A 20,397-nucleotide genomic window follows, 5' to 3' on the forward strand; every position below is an offset into this window, starting at 1 on the left:
GTGAATTTTTCTATATGGTTATACATTTCAACTTTACGTTTATATCACGGGGCCAAGGCCAAGGCCAAGTAGGAGGCTCCCCCCTTCCCGACTAAAAATGCTCGCAGGAGGCCCCGACACATTCTAACGGATCCGGATGATCCAATCACATTAGCAAACAACAAATTAAAAGCCGCCCGCGCGGCCAGAAATAATAACAGTAGCAATAAACAGACTAGGGTTAAAAATCGCCTTGACCGGGAAAGGCGAGGACCTTTACTTCGTACTTCGCTCACTCCAGTGAGCTTCCGTCCTGCCCTTCAGGCGATTTACCCCCCCGCGACGGCCCAAGCCGAGGTTCGAGTCTCACAGGAGATACCCTTGCGCGAGTCGCTGTGTGTTACCGCCTCCTATGGGTAATGGGACAGCCATATTGCCAGAAGTGCTTCGCCAACCTTTTAAGAATTTGAACTATTTTGTTGAAGGATATAATTTGATATATAGTGAACTTCTTTCACCCATACGACCTTATTTTTTTCTAAATTCAATTTTTTTTAAATAAAACTTTATAATATCATGTAAATATATATTTAAGACGGATTTACGGCAACGCATTGTACATTTTTAATTGACGGACACAGAATCTTAATGCTTTTAGACCACAGAGTACTTATATTCTTATTGTGTACACTTCTATTTTCTATACATTCAAATTTCACAAGATGTGATTTGTTTGTTATCTTTGGTGGGAAGTAGAAGAATGGGAATATGGCGTAGATGTGTTGATATGTTTTTACATTTTGTAAATACCTAATTTTGATATTTATCCGACGCAAATCTATTCGATTTAAGCATTTATTTTTAAGTGTGACATTTTGTGCAATTGATTCTTTGTTGTGTGATAGTGACTATTGAATATAACGGTAGCCTACTTTCCATGGTAAATTTTCACAAGTCCATGAGTAAAGGCAGCATTTATTATTATTACAGTAGACAATGTTGTGTGCAATGAGTTTAATAAGTGACGATATGGATAAGGAGACATCTTCTCAAAACTCCATAGGCCTACGTAGTCATTCAGCTCAAGGCGTAGGCAATAATTCTAGTCCTTTAAAAATACCGTTGCCACCTCGATTATGGATAACAGGTAAGTCTTATTATGCAATGAACATATGCTAGTTAGAATTTCTAATTTTGTAGATAAATATTTTGATGACTTTAATATATTATTTTATAAACTTTGGTGAACTTACTTCAGCTATTGTTATTATGTCTATAGATATAGAAGATGACTCTTCAGATGATATGAGTAGTTCTAGAGAAGATGGAGTTGTACATGTCGAAAGATCACGAATGCGGTCTCGTTTTAGACATCATAAGCGGGGGACATCCAACTGTATACCCCTTGGAATATTTTGGGATATTGAAAATTGTCAAGTAAGCAGTTTAGACATAAATAATATATTGATATTTACATTGGTCTGGTATATAAAAAAAGTAAAGCTTTATTATTATTATTTAATAAGCATTGAAATATTTGTTTCACTTTATTTCATTTGTATATAATTAGTTAATTAATTAAATTATATTATTATTAATTAATTATGAAATTATTACAAAACTTATCCTTTGTTTAATAAACTATTGCAATTCAATAATTCTTGAGTCATAGTTAATTATAATTCAATGTTATAGACTAGTATTTAAGCGATATATTCATAAAATATAAATACATTGTCACATTACATTTCAGGTCTTGTTTCTTGGTCTTATCAATTTATTTTTGTATCAGGTACCTCGTGGATGTTCAGCTATTGATGTGGTAGCAGCAATAAGAGCAAAATTCTTAGTTGGCAGAAGGGAAGCTGACTTTGTTGTTGTATGTGATGTTAGGAAAGAATTGCCAAATAGACTACAGGAACTCAATGATTCTCAGGTGGGTGCTAGAGCTACATAATGAATTGAAAAGATAGTGTAAACTCCATATAACATCTCTCAATTTAACAACAAACCCCCTTAAATCATCTAAATTACTTGGCTTTGTTGGTCTAGCTTGTCTTTTATAAAATGATACACTCTACATATAGTATTACACCCACCCTTAATAATGACAATATGTTATCATATTCTTAGTGGCTATCAAACATTTGAGAATTGTTTACACTGATAAAAAACTATAATTAATTCATATAATGTTTTTCTGGTTGTTTCCTGTGTAAATTTAATTAGTAATAATTGCTTATATTTATATACAGTGATAACTAAGTAGGTTAAAATAATACACTAAACAATATATAATAGTTTGGTGAGAACTACTTTTTTTATTGAAAACATTTAAAGCTTTGATTGGGATTTGAAATCAAGTAGTTAGATGATTTCAAATAATCTAATATGATCCAAAGTATTGAAAACACTGTTTTTAGGTAAACTTAATACATGTATGTGGAACTCAAAAAAATGCAGCTGATGAGAAATTGAGGCAATGTATGCGACGGTTTGGAGAATTACACCCTGCCCCAGCCTCTTTACTGTTAATTTCTGGGGATATTAACTTTGCAGCTGACTTAAGTGACTTTAGACATAGGTAAGTAACACAAAAGTGGGGCCTACATTCTGTTATTAGACTTTAGTTACTGGTGTTTTTTGATTAAATTCAAGGAGAAAACTAAATTGTCTTAATAATAAATCTGAGTAATATTTATAATTGAAATAGCAGAATTGGGCCTTTATATATGCATCATCCATTATTGCTTGATCTATGCTAATTAATTTATCAACTAAACTTAGATTTTTCAAACATCGTAATAATTTGTGAGACAGGTGTCCAGTGGTTTATACTAACTATATTTTATACATCATAGGTATTTATTATTTAAACTAACAAGCCTGACTTATAAATATAGTATATAGTATAGGTGGCCTTTATCTTGCCCTATTCTGTTTACAGATAAGTAAATATTTTTAGAGAGTTGTAATTAAACTAATTCATTTGTAATTGTTATTTAAAAAAAACTGGGGGCAAACAACATTGATGCATTATAATTTTGATTAATACTTAAGTCAGCAATAAGTATCACAAACAACTTAATAGGTACATTCCAATAAGATAAAAGTAATACGTGTATTATTACATAATTATGTAACTTTGTAAAAATTTGCACATCATATGATTTTTAGTACTTGGCCCGACTTTAGTGTATCTTTTATGGTTGAAAAATCAGATTCTTTAAAGGCTATATTTAATAATATGTACTGGTCATTAGGAAAAATATGGAAGTGATCTTGGTGCATAAACAGAACACCTCGGCTGCATTAATTACTTGTGCCTCCTCACACTTTTGTTATAATGAGCTGACCGCACATCTCCCAAGGAATCCTAAGGTATCATCAAGTCATGGTTGTTCAATTCTTAATTTTGTAGCAATGTCAAACCTATTTAACCCAAACTAATCATATAATCTATTGATTTAATATATTAACCAAATGTACAAGATGCATTTACATACAAGTTGCAATCCATGTTTATATTGTTAATTTATAACACTTTCATACTACACAAACATAAATTACTTATTTAATAAACTTTTGAAATATATATATAAAACAAATTCTAGGTATAAATAATTAATAAAAATTGCAAATAGGTAAGCCAAACAGAAGAAGATGAGGAGCCAACATGCGAAATGGAAGTTATAAACTTACCAGTGGACCAACCACCTGAAAGAGTGTCAAGACGGTTGAGGAGGCTGGCAGATAATTGTGGGGGTAAAGTCCTAAGAGTGACAGCGTCCACAGCAATGATGAAATTTCCTACTCCAGATCATACATCCCGGTAAGTCCCTTTCATTAATCACTCCTTTTTTTTATTTGCTCTGCAATTTTGTTCATTGAAACTACTTCTTCATATTATAAATGTATTTTTGGGTAATTTGTGTAAACCCAAAGATGGTTGCTAGATTTTCTTTAAAATAATATAGTATTGGTACCTTAGTAGTTTTCTGCACAGACATAATCTTTTAATTCTGATTTACATTTACATAAATAATATGTATATTTAATGCGCCGTAAATAAATAAGGATAATATTAATTATCAAGTATATAATTTTTTTTTTATTTAAGTAATCAAATTTTATCAAAATTAAATTTACTTGTATTATACTAAAATACATCGTTCAATATTGAAAAACATACATTTTATTTATCATGTAGCTTTTTCTAAATTATTTCTTAAAATATGTCTTGTAAGTAGAGAATGACGTAGGTTATATAGATAAATCTTAATTACACGATGTATTTGTAATTTCAACCTTTGATTTATTTCTGGTTTTATTTCAAAGCAGCATCCCAAAACATCTAGCTTTGTTTATTGTTTTCATTGTCTATGGTAAGGAGTTTCATATCCAATAGTGTATCCGATTTTACAATTATAGCCATTTCGTTAATATTTTGTATCTACCTTCAATTTCGTTAAGAATTGAAAACAATCGTTCGATATTCTTAATCTTTCATTGCAATGTCAGGCACAAACGGGCACACACCAAGTTTTTTAACTTAATTCAATTATAATATAATTATTCTTAATAAATAGTCATTTATATATTATTTGTAGCTTCGAAAGCATTTAATGTTAGGTAGTGTTAGAATATAATAAAAATGATGTTAAGCAGGTGAGTTTTTTAATTTTATTACAAATCCACGTCGCGTTTTTTCTGTATTTTATTATTTTATAATTTATTATTTTAAAACAGAACTTTAGTTCTGTTTTAAATTATACACAAGCACGTATAATTTGCACAAAATAATAATACTAAACTCACAATAACTTTTATACTTATATTTGCTTATATAAAAGGCCCAATCAATATAATATTATTCATCTGATTACGTTTAATTGAATAAATTCTTGATGTCAGCAGCGAGCTTATTGGTTTCTTCGTTTTACGATTTTTCTTTGTTCCACGATGACTCATAATTTAACGGTCACTGAAAGCCTACGTAGCACGATTTCCTTTCGAAAAATGGCAGATGATTTTAGATGTTAAATAATTTAACTATTTCTGTCATTATAAGATTAATAGAAACGTTTTAATCTTTTGCTTACTTATTTTTCTAGTATGATCGGATTTTTACAGCCGTTTTCAGTCTGTCCCAGAGAGATAACGTTTTCACAAACAATTTAGTAAATATTTGTATATCTTTGGAAGCTATAAAAGGTTTTTAATTCTCTATGCTTTCTTAAATCACCCGTGAATAATAGAATATCGGTCATCAAATTTTGTACTTTTATCACACCAATTGATTGACATGAATTTAAACTATACACCATCACATACTTTCGATTGAATACAGTCGTTAGCTTATATTATAAATAAGCCATAAAAACCGTGAAAATAAAACTTTTTTCTTTTAAACAAGGTTGTTGGTGAGGAAGTAGGAAGTAGGTATTAGCAAGGTGGCGTACTTGTTCCGTAAAATGAATTTGCTACGCTGTTTTACTTGTTCTCTAAGAAAGTAGGTCGTTGTGCGGTATTTATTAAACCCAATACTAGTATTAAGCAAGTTAATTATACAAAATAATTATGATATAAAAATACTATAAGAATACATGCTTCAATATATGTCATTATAATTATATTATAATAGTATGCAATTTAAAGTAAACTTAAAACGTACATATATGTCATTTATTTATTTCGATGAGTTTTTTTACTTTCAATGAGTATTCCTCGCTGACGTTGCTTTGCCATATTTAGATAAAGATATTTATAATATAAAGATTTGAGAGGTTGACTATATTTCTAACTAGGAAATATAATCTTGAACATTAATTTTCTGTCTGAGAAATAATTTGTTATTCTATCAATAAAGTTGATGTTTTGTAGGATTGATACAAATTAAAAAAAAATCAACAAACAAGAACTGAATTGAAATGTTGTACTAATGTATTAATTTGTAATTGATCCCAAAGAAACTAAGCACAGCTTTGCGACTGTTTTTTAATATAGTTTAATATAAACGTACACTCTGATATAAAAATTCATACAGTATTATTGTGTTTTAATTAAAGTAGTAGTAGTCATTTATCTGTTTTCAATTTAGTTATAAATAAATGATATATGCCTGCAATAACTGTTCTAATTAATTAAGATTTTGTTGAATAAGGTTAATAAGGGTTTCTTTGATACTTATACCTATATGTGACCAAATATTTAGGACTTGTTTGATACCTTTTTATAAGCAGTGTTGTGTTGGCCTAGTCTTCACTGCGAATATCATTCGTATAGTTGCACTTTCTAATTCCGCTTGTACATAATTGGACTTTCTGTTTCGCTTGTACGGTGAAGGACACAAATGATATCGAAACTGATACAATATAAAGTGATTATAATATGTAGTGTATTTTTGCTATATCTATATTGTATCTATATTGCGAATTGTACTTAGGTGTAATTTTATCGTTTTATTTACATATCTTCTTTATAGGATCTAAACGCGAATTTATTAAATTATTAACTTTACTAGTCAGTAATTAGTAAACACTAAAAGTCAATAGTCATTAAGATTTATTGAGTTATGTAAATATTGTTAAAAATTTGCATTTAAATTCGTTAAAGTTTTATTTAAATGTTTTGCACTCGATATAAACAAAAGCATTGTGACAAATATTACCAACATTTTTTAATTTTTTTTCCAGTGCATTGAAACGTATGGAGGGCGAAGACGTCTTCGGACGTAAAATAAGTACGCGTTACGTACGCAGTGCGTTGCAACCCGCATATTCCAGTGACGAGGGCTATTGTACTGCGCCTCCTAGTCAGCCTACCATGTTACCACAGCCTCCAACTCACTTTGTGCTCCCTCAGGTAATATCTATTTCAAGCTTTTAAAATTTTGAAACTTACTTGATAGCTTTTGGTGCACTATTTGTGAATAGATTTACATGAATATTTCAAGAAAATTATTGAAAAAAAAAAAATTCAATTTAAACGTTTGACATAACTTTTAACGTAAATTTCATTAGACCTAACTACATAAGATAACATTTAGGTACCACAAGTGGCCATGGAGAGGGAACAGGTGGCGAATGAATGGGCGTTAGCTTTGAAGCAACTACCGGTGCCTGCCGTGCCATTGGAGTATTGCCCTCCTCCCAAACCCAGGAAGATTAGGGGCAGGCATGGTATGTATTTGTGCAAATAAGTTATACTTGGCTATTGTTGATAAATTTTTAAATTAACTGTAGTAATAGACATGCGATAAATTATTAGGATGACGTCTATTTCATTATCTTGGGGATGCGGGGGTTTGAGGTAAAAATGCGGGGCGGGGATTGAATTATGCGTTGATGTTAATATTATTTTTGACTTTCTCATACTTTACATGGGGGGGGGGGGGGGTCCAAACAGACATGTCCAAAAATTTCGTAACGTAATACTTGTACGCTACCTTAAGCTAATACGGTATTTTTAGCTTCCCATCAGATCACTGGTGACATGTTATATTTCAGCTGTTGTTTGACGTTCTTCTGTTAATTAAATATTGGTATATCTGAAAAAGAAGTGTCAGCCTATTGACTTCATCGTCTTTTACACTCATCCCTGAGGTCGTATGCCAAGATCTATAGAGCGCACTTACACTTTGATCAGACTTAACTTTCGAGTTAAGTCATGGGTAGAACCCTGGCTGTGCACCAATAGACTTTCTGTCTAAGCGCGTATTTAATCCGCTCAAACGGTGAAGAAACTTTCGCGAGGAAACTGATTTGCCTTAGACTCAAAAAGTCGACGGCGTGTGTCAGGCACAGGAGACTGATCACATACTTTGTCCATTGACAAATGACCACGAAACAGATACAGAAATCTGAGGATCAGACCTAAAAGGTTGAAGTGTCACTGATTTATTTATCTCTGATAAATGTAATTTGTAAAATGCTTAATCGACAACCGGTGTGGATATATTGGGTAAAGCAGCTGAATATCGCAGGATCGGCAAGCCTGGATCAATCGGCGTGCTCTTCAAGCAATTGTAGCGCTGAAGACAGCCGACTTGGCCTCGGTCGTTCGATGTCTCCGTGGAACTCGTCCGCCAGCTTCAGCGATCAGAGCGAGACTGAGGACTCTGTTACGGAGTTAACTGTGGCCAATCTACCACCACATGATCCGAATGTATTGCAGGTAAGATATTTTATTTCTGCATTACGATGTTCCAGCTTGCATATCCATGGTTTCTTTAAGGTAAGTTTTTGTTCTATTTTTGGTTCTCTTTATTGACGCGCCAACGTCCAATTTCAATCTTACTTTTAGCTTTTTGACATCATTTTTCCATCATGACTTCATTTACAGGACATGGTTCTAAAGCTACTAAACCAACACGTGCCCGTATTACGCGTAACCGTTTGGTCCAGTGGGGAAGGGCCAGTCGCGACCGTCCTCCTCCGATCCGAGGGGGACGCACGTCTCGCGATAGCCCGTATCCACAAACGCCGGCTCGATAACATCTGGGCGGGTCGCAGGCTCGACCTTTCCCTCGGCAGGCCCTCCCCGGCACCAAGTCTAGACGTCCTAAGGGCGCGTCTACGGGCTATCCTCCTAGAGCACAGAGGACATACGCTGCCCCTCGTACGTCTACGTGACGCGTACGCGAGCAGGCATTCGTGTGCCATAACAACATCGGATATAGCTAAGATTCGTGACACGGTGGTGATTCAGGAGGGTTTCGGGCGTATGGTGCAGTTGGTGGACTTCTCGCCGGCGTCCAGTGCCGAAATGGAGGAAGCGCCTTGGAGGTGCAACGTACACGCGACGTTTACGGGGCACGACGACGGGAGTAGGATATTGCAACCGGTGTTTATGAAGATATCGGTGCTGACGGAGAATATAAGGATTTTGTTGGAGGGGCATAATGGCATTTTGCCTCTCTTGAGGTGAGTTTTTTCATTTGATCATCAATGTATTTAGCGTTTTACCATGGATTTATTTAAATCAAACCTGGAACATATATGTTCATATATACATATATAGCTCTTAGCGACAACGACAGCGGTGCTACAAATTTTTTAAACATTGGGATTTTTTCTCAGTTTTGTGGAGTGTTACGAGTCAATGTTCCCGCCGCTAGTATGTGACCCACGGTACGGCGTATCCCTAGAGCTTCTCCTTCGCAGCATTCCCTGTGTTGCTGTGAAGGACAGTCCATCACGCCACCTTGCCTGGGCCGAACCGCCGGTTCTTCCTCCACCATTTGATAGTTGTAAGTTAAAACACCAACAAAAAATAATAAGCCAACAACAATAGTATAAATTAAAAAATAACAAACTTCTGTTTTAAATTTAATTCACACGTTGAAATTTTTGAAAGCAAGAAATATAAACAAGGATTAGTGGCTTCAACGTGCGACTCTTCCCTGGGGAAGCACACACACACATATACGTAGCAAGGCCTTTCCCCTGACTAGTCAATTAGAAAAAAAAACTGAAATCCTCATTCACTAAGCTTCAACCAGACTAATGGTCAAAGCACACATCCACTCTGAAAGGATTGTTACCGTATTATCTCGAATAGTTCAGTATCGTTTATATAATACTCCCTGCTGCAACGTACGTACGTACACTAATCGGAATCGTAACGTATACGCCTCACCTCGGAACAGGCTTCGAACCGCAATACGTTGACGATTTCTTTCCGAGTTGATATGTGTGCTTTGACCTTTAAAAGGTTGTAGTGCCAATGGTGAATAAAAATCGCATTGTGGGTAAAAATTTACTGGAAATAAAAATAAATAAATAAATAAATATTTGCAGGTGATATATCTCGAGTCCGTGGACGCACTGCGCCAGCATTGGAACCGATGTTAGCTTTAATTGAAAAGGAACTTTTGGACCTGCTACGGGCCCAACCCAAATGCTCTATACAATTCAGCAAGTAAGAGACTTTAGTCAATAATTACTAAATGCTCTTTATTTATAATAAAAAAAACAATGTTAGTAATAAGTGCATAAAATTAATTCACCTTTTTTAAAGGTAAATTTAAAATAAAAAAAGAAAATAAAAAAATACTATACTTAATAATATAAAAATAACTTTCTTAAAATTTAAAAAGTTCTTCATAGATTTGTTTATAAATTTTCTTGGGTACCTTGGAAATGTTCTGTATAATAAAATAAATCTTATAATACCAATTGTATTATATGATTTATTGTGTGTACATAACTATAGTTTATTTCAAAATGTCACTTTACTCACAACCTGTATTAAAACAATTTGGTTTGTATTAGGGATTTGCTACCGATTTTAGTGCAGATTTTATAATTTTATTAAGATTTTCATTAAGATGAATAATACTTGGGGGGCTATTCATTATTTGAGTCTTCGAACTAAATATAGATTTGAATTAACTTTAAATAATGAATCTATGGTTTTCTAATCTAACACAGAGTACAAATTACTGCTTTATTTAAATTTAAAGAATACATAGAATACTGATAATAAATGCTCAAGGTCAAGCCATAGTTACAAAACATAATCCAGCTACATCATTTTGTTAAATAATTATTTGTCTACAGGTTGATTCCAGCCTTCCACCACCATTTTGGTCGTCAATGCCGAGTAGCTGACTATGGATTCACCAAGCTACCTGATCTCCTCGCAGCTTTGAATAAGAGTATAGTGGTATGTAACTCTCGTATGAGCCTATGTCCCCCATATGTTGTTGTCTTTGTTTGGTACTGTATTAAGGTAATTCATTGTATTGAATTTATTTTTGTGTTGGAAACCTTGTGCTTTGGCATTGTCTGGTACAAAAATACTTAAAAAAAAATGTAAATATGATGTCTTTATTCTAACCTCTTTTCCATATTTAACATTGATTTATTTGTATGATTTTTTTTCTTACAGGTCCTCGGTTCGGGGTCATATCGTATCATAACTATTTCCGCCTCCGCCCAAAGTCGTCGTTGGACATCTGATGTATTAAAAATTCTGAACTCTCATTTGGGTCAACCGATACATGTCCACAACTTCGCCCAATACTACCAAGCCGTCTTATCCAGGCCCTTCTCTCCAGTAGACTACGGCGTTTGCACTTTTGATGAACTTCTGCAAAAAACCTTACCCGGTTGTATCACCGTCGGCCCCGATGGCTCCATATCCCTGCCCGTGCACCCTCACGTAAGGGAACCGCAAGAAGCTTCTAGAATCCTGGAATTCGCGGCTCAAACTGTCGAAATTCTCTGCCACACGCCGAACTTCCAGATGGAGTTTTCCCGCTTCGTTCCGATGTACCACACGTACTATGGCAAACAGTTGCGCGTCGCGCATTTCAGTTGTGCCAAATTGATGGATCTCTTCGAAATAATATCCCAAGTGGTGACCGTACACAACGGGCCAAATGGGGAACGTATGCTGAAATTGGGCACGCACATTGCCCGTCCAATGTTCTCGCAGCGTTTGAAGTGTATGACACCGTTGGAGTTGGCCACTTTTCCAATGCGCTATACAGCTCAGTATGGGGCGCCCCCTCAGCCGGCCATTTTGGAAGTTAAGACTATTGAAGATATGGTTTTAGATGCATCGAGCAGGATCGAATGGGGGTACATTTACTCCACGGGCGATAACGCTATTTGGGTGAATGCAGCGCTAACCGCGTGTTCCGTTTTATCTGCTGACCGTAGTGTTGCGCGTGGGTCGTCCGAAGAGTATTTTGTTACGGCCTATACTCAGTTGAAGGGCTCCCCGCCACAAGTCATTCAGCTCCAAGTTTTGGGGGTACTTGAAGTGTCAAATCGCTATGTGCGCCTGGCTGCCTTGTGGCGCACAATATGGAGGGTTGTGATGATCCTCGCAGATCACCAACACCCAGTTCCGGCTATGGAGGTCTTCTTGGAGTATACTAAGCGATTCGGACCCACATTCCCGAAGGCTGAGTTAGGTGAGTCTATTTATGTGATAATAGATATGTATGTGATAATGGGCTTTGTTTTCAAGGTTGATTTATTAAATATTTATTAAATTAAATATACATGGTAAAATTTATTTAAAAGTTCTACTTTTGTTTGTCACAATTCTAATATTATGTTAATATAGCTCATAAATTATCCTTTATGTCTAAACTCAAATAAGCCAGAAAAAACTATGACAATAAAAGACAATAAAACCTTATACAAAAATTATTTAAAGCAAGAGCTATTTAAAAATAAATTAACAGATCTTGCCAAATTTTACTGGTGATAAACTTATCTAAAAATTAATAATTATTATTATATTATTATTGATTTATATATATTATATATGTTCGATTTTAGGTCTTGAAGCAGTAGTAGCTTTCCTAAAGGAAAACGAAGCCGTATTCAAACCTGTGTCCTCTGCGGAGGGTCCAACATGGCACCTTGGTGAGGGAGTTTTCCCACCTCAGATGAGGGAGCTCGTCAAGCATTGCAAGGTCTCTGAGGACTACTCTAAATATGATACTCCGCCTGGACAGAAGGTAATTAATTTTTAATTAAATTATAAGATTGTCAAATTTTTGATATATGTATGTATGTACTATTAAAAAATTGAAGGAACACTATTTATCGAAGAAAATCTTGCCGACTAGCTGTTGTAGTGTTGTTGATTTTTTTAAATAGATTCAGTAGCTATTGAGTTATGTAGATTTTTCCTTCATATTTTTAATCAACTAAATAATATTTAACATTATTAGCTCAAAAATAAATAAGCCTATTAGACATACCGTTTTTTTTTTAATTTTTGTTAACTCGCATTAGTACATAATATAATATATTAGTAGTTTAGTATATCTAATAGTATAAATTCTCCTGATCCTATATAGAAGTTATAGATCACTGCCTACACGGCTACAATGCTTTTAGGGGATTTAAATTTTTAAATGCAAGGTGTCATAACGTGGGCGAGAATTTGGACCATAACTTTGGCAACAATTTATTATAAACACCTTAATTTATTATTATTAAATTGTGTTGATCTTATTATTATGACTCAATGAAAATTAATATGACATTTGCATGCCCATTTTTATAATTTATCGATCTAAATGTACCACAATCTTGAATTTATTGATTTATTATTATAGTAAATATGAGTACTTTAGATGTACCTAGTACATTTCAATAGTTATTTATATCTCAGGGTTCTCGCGTGTTCGAGTCTCCAAAGAGATTTGCGGGAAGCATCTGGTCTCCTCCCGCTAGCTCTGTGCCGCTACCAGATGGGCTGATCGGTCAGGACAAACGTGAGTAACATTCTACAATTTTTTTAAAATTACTCTTGCAAACCAATGAACATATTTGTTGTATCTAGTAGTTTTTACTACACAATAACCCTGTGATGTTGGAGGGGAATTTCTGGATTTGAGTAGAAACTTGTTTAGAACCCACAGAAAGATGATTAACAAAAATAACATATCATAGACACAAAAATATAAAGTAACCCAGACAAGTCATTAAAACTATTTTTGAACCTAGTAATTATATAATAATCTGTGGTCATAAGTCAGACAATGATAAGTACATTGTTTCTGAGTGTCATATTCTGCAGTGATGCCAACTTGGGGGTTTTCCCCCCTAATTTAGGGGGAAATTATTCCGGGTTTTTTACCCGGAATTATTTTTTGTAGGGGGTACATTTATTCAAGAAATTGACTGAAACGCAGAAAATGTCTGCCAAGAATATAAATAAGAATAACTGAATTTGAAGAAAGAAAAGTAAAGAAATAAAAAAATAAGAATTGTTTCATCTCATTGTTATTATCATTAATATTATTTGGTCATTGATTATCATAAATATGTAAAATGATTTCACATAATTACAACAGCTATTTTTACTACTTTAAGGTATTTTTAATTCATATTTGAAATTATCTCTCAAACCAAGGGTACGACTAAAACTGTATGGGATTTTGATCGACATTTAGGGTTATTTGAAGATGGTCCTAGGGGAACATTTTGTAGGAGTTGGCATCACTGATATTCTGACCTATGGCCACAGATATATATTAACATATTTGTATCTGATATTATAAAATATATTTTTATTTGGACTTGTTTACAGGTCGCATCCGCCTTGCAGCCCAGTTTGATTCAGTGTGATAAATCATTCCCAATGTATTATTAAGGGTAAGAACACATTCCATTCCCACACTTCATCCGGAGTGTACATGTGTTCCAACGAATTTCCAAATCTTATACGTCTCCTATGTGATGTTAAACAATAATATTTTAGATTGTGTATTTTTGTGTGTTTATTAATTATAAGAAATGCATTCGCTAAGTGTTACAGTGCTGTACATATATGGACTTAACTCTGTTAATTTTATAGTTATTTATAGTATTTGAGAAATATAAAAGCAACAAAATTCAGGAAGTTTTTTTGAATGGGGTAAGGAAATTTTTATAGAGTTAATGTTCCAAGGACTTGTCTAAAGTACTACTCTAAAATATGGCAATCAATATTTTACCTTTTGACACTGACTTAATAGATAGGCCCTAAGTATATTTTGTATAATAAACTCACTATACATATCCTTTCAAACGCTCAATGTTTTAGATAAGCACTGGTAACATTAAACGAATGTTCACATAAAAGTACAATAATCATGATTTATTTATAAGAGAAAATCATTGAGAATATGATCTCGATTATTTCTATAAATGCTTTATTTAATATTGGCTTTAAATGACTTATTCAATGACTGTTGTTAAAGTTCCAATATATAGAATACCATTCGAATTTATAATTTTAGATGGAACTTATATTTTTATCTTCAAAATGTTTATATTTCCTGTTAATGAGTTGTACGCGTGTTTGAGACTTAGCGTCCGGTAATTGTTGCACAAAACTACATAATAATTTTGTACATATTTAAATTATTCTGTTGTACCTTAGAAAATATTTTTTGTTGTAATAACTTTACGGATGGAACTAGACACTTGCCACAAAATTAAGTCAATTATACATTTTGAGGTTTTGATTGTCTATTCAGACCTGTGCAATTTTTACGACAAATCTAAAGCAAAGTCCACATTACACCTGAGTTAATTTTATAAGAATTTTTTAATAAGTTATTTTAAGTGATTGAAAGCGGACAGCCTAATATGTGTTCAAAATGGCTGTCTGTTGGCGTCCAAAAAATTAGTATAATGATAAGTTCTTGACTCAGCCTAATTAGCATAAGTAATTAATTTAAGGATCAGTTTTGTTATGTTTTGAATTTTTTTTGTAAATAAATGTGTATGAAGTAACAATTGTGAATTGAAGCTACAATTTATTCTGTGATATTATAATCTTTATGTCTCTATGTATAAAATGTACATACTATATTCGATTGCTACTAGTAATTTACACATTTATTTACATCAATTATATTTCAGGTGGAAATGTGGATTTTGATTATTTTGTAAGCGGGCCCTTGCTTTATAAGTTATATACTGCCAGTTTGCATTTTAGAGTGAATAACCATTAAAGCAAATTAAAGAAACCAGAAAATAAAATGTTTCCAAAGATTAAGACTGCTTTAACGGGTACAAACTCAAACTTCTTAAAGGTAAGTGGGTTTTAAATCTGATTCTTTTATAGAGAATGAATAGAGATTTTTTAATTGGATTTCGAGGATTTTATCGTCATGACTTATTTGGATTATTGTACTTATAAATTAGCGAAATAGCAGTTTGTTAAAAATTTAATCTGAAACAAAATGTTAAAGCCAATGTTTTTATTTTATGACCAAGTAAACTTAAATTTCAATATTAAGATAAGATTTTTGAAGTACAGCAAGAAAAGATGTTTGTATTTTATTACATCTTCGATATTCTGTGATTATTGTTTTTTGTTATAAATTCATTGGTGTATGTGTGTATCATAATGCATGATAAAATCTTATATTTTTAAATAAAGTTCGTTTTATTTTGAAAAATCAAACCCTAAAATAGTTTTTATCTATTGCAGCAAGCTTTTTTGGTTTTTTTTAGAACCAAAAAGTTTAAGAAACCTGTCTCCTATGGTTTATTACAAATGAAACAACACATCAGTATTTAAAAAAGTTGATAACCCCAGTTAGTTCCATAAACTAATTATTTTGAATCATTACAAGTGTATAATGAAACTGTATTAATTAAAATGGACTTGCAGTTTAATAATTTATTGCAATCAGAATATTACATTCCTACTTAGTATTTATTTGTTATATCACTTTGTCTGCTCAGACAGAGGTCCATGACGTTTCTCCCAAATCATGCGGTGTTTTTGCTTCATGTAAGCTTTACGAGCATCACCAAATGCTCCCAAATCACCATCTAGAAGTTTATTGAAACATTAGCATACCTATCTACAACTCTTAAATGCCGTAATTTAAGAAGATCTAATGGTCTGAACTTTAAGGTAGGATAATATGAAAATAAAATCGAGTTCAAATCAAAAATGTTAGCTTAAATTGATTACATACTTCTAATCAATTTAAGCTAACATTTTTGATTTGAATATTAAATTTATTAAATATTATAAGACATTTAAACACTCTCATGTATATTTAATAATATACATACATTTAATGAACCAGGCTTCTTCGGCATCCTTGTATTTGTCCCAAAGTGGCTTGCATTTGGTAAGATGATCAGGGGCTTCATAGATCATGCAGTCCTCGAATCTCATACGAAGAATATTTAAAATTTCAGAATCCACCATCCTAAAAATAAATGTTTGCTGAAAAATTATATTTTTAAAGGCACAAAAGTAAACAAACATCCAAATATACTTATAAAATAATTTTAGGGATATATTTAGTGGTATTCTTTACCATTTTAGTGAAAGAAATATTAGCAAGGCACATACTGTTCTTGCTATAAAAATAAAAATTTTAAAGAACCTGTCTCGTTTGAATTGAGAGTTTGCTTCGAAGTCGCAGACTGGATCATCGCTATAACATTGATCAATTGTTGGAACGCGACGGAACTGCTGATGATACCACGGATACTTTTTCTGGTTGGGCTCAACTACCTTTTCTGCAGCAGAGAAATAACCATGAATCGCTTACATAACAATATTTGTATTTTTGTTTAACAAAGACACATACCTCTAAACCATGTAACTGGGGAATCTACAGTTCTATACAAAGCGCTAAAAAAAGATCTAAAGGCATTATCATCCTCTGCACCCATGTTTGCAATGGTTTATAAAGTAAATTGGAAAATACAAAATTAAATTTAATGTGGAACGATGTCAGTTGGGTTCATACTTTACTGTAATCTATAGTAAACTTTGACAGTTAAGAGAAATCCTTCACTTTTTTGAGAGTGTCAGTGATTTGACTACTGACATATTAAGGAAAGGACAATATCAAATGGTCCTCTATCTGTGAGTGAGTAAGATTAATATTGTCTAAAACACAGAGAACAGACTAGTCACTAGTGTGCACTAGTAACTTAGCAATAGTAACTTGTTATAATTTTTTGAATTGTTTATATATTTTTTCTCGCGTTTAGTTTCCCTAGATTTTACTTAAAACTGGCATAAAGTTATAACTAAGCCATGATATAACAAAAACTTATTATAACAACATTTCATTTTGCAACTTTATTGAAAATGGCACACATAAATGTACAACTTTTTTGTTTTGTTACCTTACCCCTATGAAAAGGGCTAAGCTTTTTAAAATAAATAGATGTAATATCATAGACTCCATCGTTGTTTTTCTAACATTAAATAATTTAGGTTTGTAATCAGCTTGTTTTTTTTAGTTTTTACAATATGTATACCAATTTTAAAAAGAATATAATCACAATCATACATTAAGCATAATTAGGATTTACAGTAAGCATATAATAAACTTAAGTCGGAAAAGAACCATTATCAGATTTGTAAAGTTGTAGAAGAATAATGCTTATTTACGAATTTAAAGTTACGACACTAATTATACTGTCCAGGCGTAAGCATAATATGCTGGTTTTGGGAATATGGTTAGTGGCGTAAGCATGTACCATTCAATCGTGAGGTCGATTGTTCTATTCACGGCTGAGCAGCAATAGCGTACCAATTCTTAAAAGGCCGGCAACGCACTCGCGCCAGAGGGCGCATTGAGAGTGTCCATGGGCGGCGGTATCACTTAACATCAGATGAGCCTCCTGAGTCCTGCCCGTTTGCCCCCTGTTCTATACATATAAAAAGACATTATCACGAAACGAACGTAAGTTTAGAAATCTATGGACCAGAGCATAATGGTTGAAGCTGGTTTTATTTAGTAATTAATTATATTCATTACAAACAATAATGGAAAAATTGGTGTAGGTATCTATTTAAGATACTGTAAAACTAAACGCCTAGTGGGAACCGATATTTATTTGCTATGCGCAATTATTATCGATAAAATGTATTTGTTTAAAAATATAATACTTTATATAAATTAAATTAGTAATTAGCCAAGCTCATAAGCGTCTCTAAAATATAATGGTTAAATATAAGTAAATTTTCTTAAAACGGTTCAGCACTTTAGGTTTGAAAGAATAACACTATATTAAACGTAAGGCGCTATTTCGTTTAGATACCGGGTTAATAGTTTAATATACCTAACATTGTCCAAGTTCAGCTTCAGTCTGGGAAATCTGAAAATACGCCTTTTGTTAAGCAATAGTACCCGTCCAAAACTTTTTGGACAGCGAAACAATAATTGTCTGGTATCAGGGGGAAAAGCCGATTTTAATAAATTAATTTGATTGATTTTAGGAATTGATTTAAAGGAACTTAAATCATCAGCTGTATTTTAACCATGTATTCTGCTTGTACAATAATGGGGTTCCTACAAATTATATTATTTAAGTATACTAAAATCTTACCAAGCTAGCTAATAATACAATAAAATAATGTAATAGTAAATATTACCTAGTAGTAAATATGATATATATAGTAGCAAATATTATATAAGTAGTATATTAATAACAATAAATAAAATAGTTACAGGTAAATAATGTAGAAAATAAATAAAAATAAGATGGTATTAATTTTAATTAGATAAGTAAGCGTTTGGAGATGGGCCAATGTAAAAAGTTATATTTGTAGGAAATAAAAAGGCTTTTTTATTTATTTTATTTTTATTTTATTTATTTATTTTATTCTGCTTGTTATAAAGAAATATGCTTAAATTAGTTACAATAAAAGTTTATATTTATAAATTTAATATGATTTTACATATTGAACAGTATGTAAGCTATTGAATGGAACCGAAATCACAATGTGTATCAGGGTGTCACGAGGAAATTATGCGAAAATTGTAAACCGCTTGGTTCACTCATTGAACGAGGGCGGGCGGCGCGCATGCGCAATAGAATCACATGGAGGGTTGCTACATCTATTTTACCACACTTGCACGCTATTTATAATCGAGATGCTACATCCAGTTCAATTATATTTGTAATATAGAATCTTGTGTTCTAGTATAAATACAATAACAGTATCAGTTTACGTTTTGCATTTTTGTGGGTTATCTGAGAATTTTGATAAAATTTGTATTCACTTTAATGTCTATGTACTGGCGTTTGGAATTCCCGTGTCTTGCAACCCAGCCCGGTGTCAAGACTGTCATTGCATAGTGCGTCACAGCAGTGTGTGGTGTGGTGCGTTGTTGTGATGCGCGGCTCGCGCGGGACGCCGCAGCCTTGGTGACCGTGGTTCCTTGTTTTTGTGACACAGTGGTGTCGTGTATTCCGACGCTCATGCAAGCTCAATCGGCAAGATGCGATGGCGGGCGCGAGCGGCCCCATCACGCGCGAAAGAACGCGCCAACATCAGCTTTTTCATATTTATAATGTTCTTCGCTGTGTTTGGTGTAATAGTCCTTACTGAACTGCTGTTTTTGGAGCGGCCCCCGAGTAATGCTCCTCGATCCCGCTACATAGAAAGCTTACAGGTGAGATTATTGAACGCTCGAGATTTTTTATGCATATAATAAATTATTTACGAGAGCCCGCTTGTTGCCTTTGTTTATCGTAGGTGAAGAAAGGAGGTTTCCGCCTGACTGGTTTTTATGAACAGATAACGTTTATGTAAAACAATTAAACGCCAATTATAAGTGTAACATTAAAACATGTTGACGATATTAATTTAAGCGTTTACGAACACCCAAGGTTAATGAATATTAATGTTAGACAATTTTTTATTTTCAAGGATTTCGTCGGGTAATTGGTAACAAAAAGAAGATTTATATTTTTCTGTAATGAATAAGTTTTCACATTTTTTTAAATCTTTTAAATTAGCTTAAAATAAATCCGCTTATAACATTAGTCCGCACACATGTAAAAATACAGGAAAGGTTAGGGGTTACCGAAATATATTAATGCTATGACTACTCAATATAAGCCAAAAACAGAAAGTCATTTATTAAATGGATCTTTTTTCGAATACCTTTTTGAGAATTTATAA

At 33.0% G+C, this 20,397-nt stretch overlaps 3 protein-coding genes across 4 annotated transcripts in view; 2 read left to right on the forward strand and 1 right to left on the reverse strand.

Annotated features, from left to right (window-relative positions):
* The first annotated feature begins 716 nt into the window (after positions 1-716).
* LOC110996612 (meiosis regulator and mRNA stability factor 1) lies at positions 717-15,884 on the forward strand. 2 transcript variants are annotated; one of them, XM_022264370.2, is made up of 17 exons: positions 717-1,126; positions 1,259-1,416; positions 1,772-1,915; positions 2,403-2,563; positions 3,243-3,360; positions 3,624-3,811; positions 6,675-6,843; positions 7,028-7,160; positions 7,964-8,154; positions 8,323-8,903; positions 9,060-9,229; positions 9,780-9,900; positions 10,542-10,647; positions 10,873-11,905; positions 12,279-12,460; positions 13,123-13,225; positions 14,044-15,884. In XM_022264370.2, the coding sequence occupies exons 1-17, from the start codon at positions 976-978 to the stop codon at positions 14,079-14,081; spliced, it is 3,747 nt and encodes a 1,248-aa protein (XP_022120062.2). In that variant the 5' UTR covers positions 717-975; the 3' UTR covers positions 14,082-15,884. The 2 variants fall into 2 exon arrangements, with proteins under 2 accessions (XP_022120062.2, XP_022120063.2); XM_022264371.2 differs by having other exon boundaries at positions 8,689-8,903.
* A 229-nt stretch (positions 15,885-16,113) lies between these two features.
* On the reverse strand, positions 16,114-17,246 carry LOC110996613 (NADH dehydrogenase [ubiquinone] 1 beta subcomplex subunit 10). The gene is made up of 4 exons (XM_022264372.2): positions 17,060-17,246; positions 16,853-16,988; positions 16,533-16,672; positions 16,114-16,283 (listed from the first exon to the last, which is right to left on the reverse strand). The coding sequence occupies exons 1-4, from the start codon at positions 17,142-17,144 to the stop codon at positions 16,177-16,179; spliced, it is 468 nt and encodes a 155-aa protein (XP_022120064.2). The 5' UTR covers positions 17,145-17,246; the 3' UTR covers positions 16,114-16,176.
* A 2,232-nt stretch (positions 17,247-19,478) lies between these two features.
* The window catches only part of LOC110996625, a 41,486-nt gene continuing 40,567 nt past the window's right edge, over positions 19,479-20,397 (forward strand). The window contains exon 1 of the mRNA XM_022264387.2: positions 19,479-19,885. Within this exon, the coding sequence (XP_022120079.2) occupies positions 19,712-19,885 (174 nt within the window). The 5' untranslated portion in view covers positions 19,479-19,711. The remainder of the gene's footprint in view (positions 19,886-20,397) is intronic.

This window comes from Pieris rapae, chromosome 15 (assembly GCF_905147795.1).
Source record: "Pieris rapae chromosome 15, ilPieRapa1.1, whole genome shotgun sequence".
In the NCBI taxonomy this organism is placed as follows: Eukaryota; Metazoa; Arthropoda; class Insecta; order Lepidoptera; family Pieridae; genus Pieris; species Pieris rapae.

Coding starts and splice junctions, on each gene's coding strand:
- LOC110996612 (XM_022264370.2), top strand. CDS start 976: ATGTTGTGTGCAATGAGTTTAATAAGTGACGATATGGATAAGGAGACA. Junction 1,916..2,402: donor AGGAACTCAATGATTCTCAG/GTGGGTGCTAGA, acceptor CACTGTTTTTAG/GTAAACTTAATACATGTATG. Junction 3,361..3,623: donor ATCTCCCAAGGAATCCTAAG/GTATCATCAAGT, acceptor AATTGCAAATAG/GTAAGCCAAACAGAAGAAGA.
- LOC110996613 (XM_022264372.2), bottom strand. CDS start 17,144: ATGGGTGCAGAGGATGATAATGCCTTTAGATCTTTTTTTAGCGCTTTG. Junction 16,989..17,059: donor CCCAGTTACATGGTTTAGAG/GTATGTGTCTTT, acceptor TCTCTGCTGCAG/AAAAGGTAGTTGAGCCCAAC. Junction 16,673..16,852: donor TCTCAATTCAAACGAGACAG/GTTCTTTAAAAT, acceptor ATTTATTTTTAG/GATGGTGGATTCTGAAATTT.